The sequence below is a fragment of the Penaeus vannamei genome, chromosome 18 (assembly GCF_042767895.1).
Source record: "Penaeus vannamei isolate JL-2024 chromosome 18, ASM4276789v1, whole genome shotgun sequence".
Classification (NCBI taxonomy): domain Eukaryota; kingdom Metazoa; phylum Arthropoda; class Malacostraca; order Decapoda; family Penaeidae; genus Penaeus; species Penaeus vannamei.
The window spans coordinates 10491559-10499058 of NC_091566.1; the positions used below are offsets into that span (position 1 = coordinate 10491559).

The following is a 7500-nucleotide window of genomic DNA, read 5'->3' on the forward strand; positions in this document are numbered from 1 at the left end:
GATAGATGCCTATAACATTATCATTACTAGTTGCTACTATTGTTAATGCCATAATTGCTAGTACTATCATTACTACTAATGTCATCACTACTGTTACTACAGTTATTACTATTATCATAGCTACTATTACTGCTAATATTGCCAATAGCAATACTTATGCCATCGCTGCTAATGCTTAGAATATTATTACTACTTTTACAATTAATATCATCGCTATTATTACAAATAATATTATTACTGCTATTACTACTATTGTGATTATTTCTGCTACTACTATTCCTAGTGTTACTAGTTATTACCATATAGCTTACTGCTATAGTCCCTGCTAGTGATGATAATGATAATGAATGGTGATAATCAATAACAGAAGTCATAAATTGCTTATGATGATGCTGATAGTCGCAAGAATGGGAATAAAAATAGCAATAATAAAAGAGGTGCTACAGTGATAACATTGTTAATAAGGATGATGATGATAATGTTGATAATTAATGATTTCACAGCAATCATATAAACTAGATAATTGGTCCTGTAATTACTGGCAAATTCATAATGCTATTGACAGTTACACATGCAGTTAGAACGGCAATCATATTAAAACTATTAAATACCATAATTCTAATAACAGAAATGCAAAGAAGGGCAACAGTGACAATGAACCTCTAACCCAAAGTCGGTAACGATGGCGGGAAGGAAGTAAGTTATAAGGAAGAAAGCAAAGATAACAAAAATAAGAGTAGATTGGATAAAGGGGGAGGGTGCGGGGGGAGGGAGGGAGAGGGGGAGTGTAGAAGCATGAGAGGGGGGTGGTAATACAAGCAGGGAAAGAGGGGGGGGGGGCAGAAGCCTGAGAGGGAGAGGGGGAAATAGAGGCAGCAGAAGGAAAATGGAGGGGAGGGAGGGGGGGTAAAGGCAACAGAGAGGGAGTGGAAATAGAAACAAAGGATGAGTGGTGGGGATCGCAAAAAGTGGAGATGGGGGTAGACAGTCCAATCAAAGGAGGAGGAGAGTGGGGGTAGAAGCGGGAGAATGGGGGGGGGGGAGAGTAAAGGCTGTGGAGGGGGAGGGGTAAAAGCAGGGGAGCGGGGGCAAGTAGAAGCAAAAGCAGGGGAGAGGGGTAGGGGGTGAAAGTGCGAGCATGGGAGAGGGTGGATGGGAAGAGAAGCAGGGAAGCAGGGGGATAGAAGGCCAGGGAGACAGGCCGACGAAGATAAACATTGCAAGGGAGAGTGATGTTGCATGTCATTCCCAGTGTTGCATTATGCTCACCTCGCTTCGTCCTTGAACATTCGCCTTCGCAAGATTGGGCACTTTGATATATGTGAGTTTATTCCCCCTTGACTATTCTGTTTTCTACTCGGTTTTATATGTAGACATCATCGAACACCAAGCCGTTCTAAGGATATCCTGGGGTAATAATCCCTGTTATCAGCTGACAGACATTTGGCCGTCCAGAATATTACTTCCTTATGAACAGTTATTATTATTCAATAATTCGGCCTCTGACAACTAAGAATTTCATATTTTTTTATCCTTGACCACAGAGAAAGAAAGAAAGAAAAATGAATGTACATTTACGTCTGTGTGTGCTTGTAAACATGCATTTGTGAGCGCTTATGATGAACGTCTGTGCGTGCATGTGTGTATGTGTGTGTTTGTTTGTTTATGTATGTTATGTGTTTTGCATGTGGATGTTTACTTGTAATGAGAGCGTAAAGACATTACAATTTTCTAATGAAAAAAGACGATAAAATAAACATAGAAAGGGGATAGGGAAAATAAAAGTGTGTAAAACAGAGAAAGATAAAGAAAGAAAAGAAGGGAAAAAAAGAATTAACCAAATATTCGATGTGACTCACCGTGTTAGATATTTTGTCCGTTCTCTAAGTAACGTGTTTGGAATAATGAGGTTGTGGGCTGACAAGAAGATTAAGGGCCTGAAGCTTTAAGGGTCATCTTGGAGAGAGCAAAGCATTTACGTAAAGACCATCGTTGTCCTCTGATTGGCAGCCCTCATCGCGATGTCAGAATTGCTACCAAAGCGTCAGACAGCTCTTGTAGTCGCGCAGACGTACATTTCGATAAACATGTAATTCAGAAAACAACCAATCATAATCTCGCTTCTTGGTCTTCCCTTCATGAATCACTTGGACGATAAAATGATACTACTGCTTCTAGTAGCAATACTGAGAGTACTGTTCCTAAGAGTACCGAAAGTAGAAAAATTGATTTTTCTATATTCCTTCCAGCGTCCTCATGTTGCCTGTGCTCGTAGCGATGGCGGTTCTGGCGCCGGCGGGCGTGGCGGGTGGCGACGCCGCGCCCGTGGTGGCGGTGGCGGGCGGGCGGGTGGCGGGCGCGACGGAGACCTCCACGAAGGGCAGGGAATTCCACGCCTACTACGGCGTCCCCTTCGCCAGGCCGCCCCTGGGGGAGCTCAGGCTCAAGGTTGGTAAAGAGGGAAGGAGTCAGAGGTGTTTAGACACGGAGGATGGAAATGTATGTGTGTGTTTGTGTACATGGATATGCATACATGCATAAACTTTTACGAAGATCATAACAGGTGAATATAAACTTTCGCAAAATGCTAGACAGTATGTGAGAGCGGCTCACACATACGGACACATTGATATAGAAAGGAGATTAAACCAGCCTTGCCCTCAGGACCCGGTGACGGCAGAGAGCTGGGAGGGCGTGCGAGACGGGTCCAAGAAGCCCTCCCCCTGCCTCCTCGTGCCCTTCGGCGCCACCGTCATGGGCATCACTCTGACCCCGGAGGAGCTGCATGGCGATGAGGACTGTCTCTACCTGAACGTCTTCATGCCAAAGGTAGTCTCAGCCGTGTCGTGGAGGAGAAGGAGGTGGAGGGAGAGATGTACTAAAACGGATCTGTTTCTTGACCTATATTTTTCTCGTTTTGTTTAATTCGTCATTATGCTTTCTGTTTTCTTGGTGATTCCTAAAGAGAGACGAGCCCGCCGAGAGACTTCCCGTAATGGTTTGGATCCACGGGGGAGGATTCTTCGCTGGCGGCGCCCACGAGTACCTGCCTCACGTCCTCATGAACCACGACATTGTGCTGGTAGTTGTGCAGTACAGACTCGGCATCCTGGGTGAGTGGTGAAAGGGCAATCAGACTGCCATTCTACTTCAGAGTACCATATATAATGCTAAATAAAATATGTCACCTTCCTGAGTCTATATTTCTGATTTTCATCTTCCTATTTAACTGTTCATTTTCTCTGCAGGATTCTTGTCCACGGAGGACGAGGTGATGCCCGGGAATTTCGGCATGAAGGACCAGGTCATGGCCCTCCACTGGGTGCAGGAGAACATCCACAGCTTCGGGGGCGACGCCGACAGGGTCACCATCTTCGGGGAGAGCGCGGGCGGCGCCTCCGTCCACCTGCACATGCTGTCGCCCATGTCCAAAGGTGAGGTCTAGGTCTTGCAAAATCTTATCATCATCCAAATGAAAATAATAGTATTGTGAATAATCCTAATAGCAAGAATGACCAGCAAGAGAAATAGTAATTTTAGCAGGAAAAGCAAATCAGTATAGTTCATTTGCCTAGTCTTTCACAGGACGCCATAGCACTGTCAAGAACAGATTGCTTCTTTAGGCTTTGATGGGATACAACGGGCAACGAGGAAATGGGTTATATTTTTGCTGTGTTTGCAAAACTAGTTTGTTGACGGTTTGTTCCTGGAATCAACGTTAAAGATAAAATGAAATAAAAAAGAACAGCACAAATTTTGCACCTGTGTACCTGGCAATCATAGATGAGATGAAGTAGAAAAGCAATACTAAATAATATGGTACGCTGAGAGAAAAAGGAAGAGAAAGAATACCATCGTCTACATATTCTACTTTCTTGATCAATCCAAATATCCGTGTACAAAATGAATAGCAGAAAGAGCATATTTTATAAAACTGGGAGCTATGCCACTTAGTAGTAGTTAGTAGTCAAACATTCTGCAAGAATACTGAACAATTCCAATACACAATAAAATTCTGCATTGCAAATTTTCTTTCCAGAGTTTACGAACCTTTGACCAGTCTTGGCATTAAGCTTGTAGAAAATCCACGGCTGTCAGTGAAAAAAAAATTATTATTATGAGCAACTGATAACCACACAATTAGGTTATAGTACCTTTCGCACACATAATGCATTCTCCTATTTTCTTTTTGCATGACATTAGGCCTCTTTTCTGGCGTTATCATGCAGTCAGGGTCAGCACTAGCGCCGTGGGCTCACCGAGAAGAGTTCAGATCCGTGGCGGAGGAAGTGAGTCGATCTGTCGGGTGCGGAAAAGGCCTCGGCAGCCAGGGGATCCTTGCTTGTCTCCAGCAGAAGGATGGTCGCAAGTTGGCCGCCAGCTTCCAGGATTTTTTGGTAAGCCAAAGATACTCCGGAATGAATCATTATAAATAATTCCTTATGGCATTCCTTTTTTACTCACTGCCTCTAACATGCAACACAACTAGTTTATGATGTTTTTCCTCAGAAATGGTTCATCTTGCCTTTGGTCACTGCACCTCGCGTTGACGGCGATTTCCTGCCTGACGATCCCGCGCGTCTGATGCGTGACGGGGACGTCCATCGCGTGAATCTCATGGCTGGAATCACACGGGACGATGGAGCTATTGTAACGCAACGTTAGTTTTCCTTCTCTTATTTTGGGCATATCAGGATTCGCAAGTAAGGATTTCAAGGGGTAAATCCGATTGAAAATGATGACAAATTCAGTTGAAAGATTTCACAGAATCATTATTCTTGGAAGCTGAGAGTCTGGTATTTTCTCCTTTATTACAGCCTTGATATTCCGCGAAGACCAGCTAGATGTCTTGCGAGAGAACTTCTCCGTCGTCGGCCCCATCAGTATGATGGAGCCGATGGTGCCAGATCCCATTGAGTTTTGCACCAGGATTTACCAGCACTATCTTGGCGACTTGACTTTCGATCTTGACCGCATGGAAGATCTCACACGGGTAATAATAATAATAATAATAACGTTTTCTGCTCATGAACTTTGCTTGTAAATTGATTATTGATGTGGTTAGCAGATATTTCTCCTGATTCACTCCATACTAGCTTCTCATCTCCCTCCATTCAACTTTGCTTCACCTTTGATAAGTATTACTTATGTTTCTATTTCATTCTCCTTCGCATTGTATTCTGATTTCCTTACCAATGATACTTCCATCTCAGATTGCTTTGGTTTTGTATACTATGACGTAAACAAAACTTTATTTTATCATGACGTCTTGTTTTTTGTGACCATGCATAACTGCGCCCCTGATGCTTCCAACTCTCAAATGAAATAACACTGCAAACGGATCCAATGTGAACAATATCTATAGATGTTTCCATGAGGTCACAACACTAAGCTTTGTCCATTGTATAACCAAGGCTCCAATCTCTAGTTATATACGGACTACACTTTCGGGATTCCACACGACCTGACGACCCTAACCCACGCTCGGGTTCCCGGAGTCGCCACCTACCGCTACGAGCTCAAGCACCGAGCCGAGTTGTCCTTCGGAGATTTCTGCGAGACAGACAAAGGGAGACACTGTGAGTTGTTTGGAAAGTGGTTCTTCAGACATGCTTTGTTTTGTAAATAGCGAGGTAATTAAAGATATGTGCTTTAGTGCCCTTGTGATTTTCTTTTTGGTGGAATGAAGACAAAAGTTCTGAAACGAGCATTTTGATTTTTCTATTGAACTCCTAGAATACGATGACTTCAATTTCCAATGGTATGCTTGCTTAATATAACACACTTTATGAAGAAGGACAATATTAAAATAGCTTGCTTTTTTTCTCTTTCTCCAGGGATTCCTCACGCTGACGACCTGTTCTACCTGTTCGCCGGCGGGCCGCTTCTCGCCCCCGACCACCTGGCCGGCCGCCCCTCGGACCTGCGGCGCCAAGACGACCTGCGCCTCAGGGACATCATCACGACCCTGTGGACCAACTTCGCTGCTACGGGGTAACTATTGCGTATGCGTGTGTGTGTGTTGTGTTGGAAAATATCACCAGCTGCTGATACTTCCTATTGTTTTTAATTCTTCCCATCTAGGGATTAACCCCTTTATCCCCCGGGTTCTATATCACAGTCAATGTATTTTCAATCAACAAAATATACAAGAAGGTTTAGTGTTCTGAATTTGCATCGATTATGGGGTTGTATTTCATCTACAAAGTTTGCCATTGCATATGTGTACAATCTTAGTAAAAACATCTAGTACAAAACTGTTTTTACTCTCAAGGTTCCATACGTTTACATGAACATAAATATAATTACATAACCCAAGCACCAATCCCCCCCTCCCCCCAGCAACCCGACCCCCGACGACGCCCTGGGCTTCAAGTGGGAGGCGGCGACCGAGGACGACCTCCGCTACCTCGCCCTCACGCCCTCGCCCGCCATGGAGGCTGACCAGCGACAGGAGGTGAGTGACCTCGTATACATACGCTGTTATCTATCTGCTCATTTATCCATTATCTATGTAACGTTACAAATACTGTAACCAGTCCATTAGGAGTTTAGTTGGTGAATATCATAAACTTAAATATATATTAACATTGAGATTTGAAATCCTAGTGCATAAGATAGGCAGATTTATATGCATGAATAAACTTCATCATTGACAATCTGACCAAAAATCCATTAATGAACATTAAAGTTTCCGATTTTGATATTTCCTTCTCTCAGGTGCGGGATTTCCACGCTTCTCTGCCGACGAAAATGAACCAAATCCTCCATCCCGACCGCGTCATCTCAGGGAAGAAATCCTCACATTCTTCCCAGGATGAGCTGTAGTCCTCCGCTTGCAAGGTTCATTCATTGCAAGCGCTGTTCGTGATCGTAGTACAAAGTTGTGATATTTTTTCAGGGTATGTTTCTACAAGCAATGTCTAATCATTGATGCTTATATGAATATTAGTTTGACAATGGGTACTTGTTGTTTTGTTATCCCTATTTTTCTACTTATATTTCTATGCATTTTTATGTTCTATGATGAATGTGTACAAAAAAGAGACAACATGTATAACAATGTCGCTTAACCATCTGACTTTGACACAAATTAATACTGGATGTCATATCTTTATTATAGTAGGATGCTGAGGCTTTCTGGTATCGGAGTCAAAAGGCATGTACCATGAAGTGCAGTTGGTAGCAGTGACATCCAACCTGCGTGACTGCCTGAGGTTTAGGGGCTTGGAACATATGCTGTTCGTGGCAGGCTAAGGGAATCGAATCAGCTGAGACTTGGAAATGATGGTTAGCGTGAATGGCTACATCTATACTAGTAGGGTCATAACCTTCAGAAGAAGAGGTTAAATTAATTAGTGAGCCAATAATGACACTGAGAATGAAACTCACACTTGGCTTCATGTCTATTATTGCTGGGTATACTTCTACCAAAGTCCGTAAACATAATGTCTGAGGGGTTTTACACCAGACACATCTTTGGCAGACATTGTTCTGGGT

At 43.3% G+C, this 7500-nt stretch overlaps 1 protein-coding gene across 1 annotated transcript in view; it reads left to right on the plus strand.

The window, feature by feature from the left end:
* The window catches only part of LOC113807718 (juvenile hormone esterase), a 16211-nt gene extending 9245 nt beyond the window's left edge, over positions 1–6966 (plus strand). Inside the window, exons 2-12 of the mRNA XM_070132873.1 lie at positions 2250–2448; positions 2665–2829; positions 2966–3113; positions 3249–3434; positions 4204–4397; positions 4510–4660; positions 4818–4993; positions 5429–5579; positions 5838–5994; positions 6343–6457; positions 6721–6966. Coding sequence (XP_069988974.1) covers positions 2257–2448; positions 2665–2829; positions 2966–3113; positions 3249–3434; positions 4204–4397; positions 4510–4660; positions 4818–4993; positions 5429–5579; positions 5838–5994; positions 6343–6457; positions 6721–6828 — 1743 coding nt within the window. The 5' untranslated portion in view covers positions 2250–2256 and the 3' untranslated portion in view covers positions 6829–6966. The remainder of the gene's footprint in view (positions 1–2249; positions 2449–2664; positions 2830–2965; positions 3114–3248; positions 3435–4203; positions 4398–4509; positions 4661–4817; positions 4994–5428; positions 5580–5837; positions 5995–6342; positions 6458–6720) is intronic.
* The last annotated feature ends 534 nt before the right edge of the window (positions 6967–7500 follow it).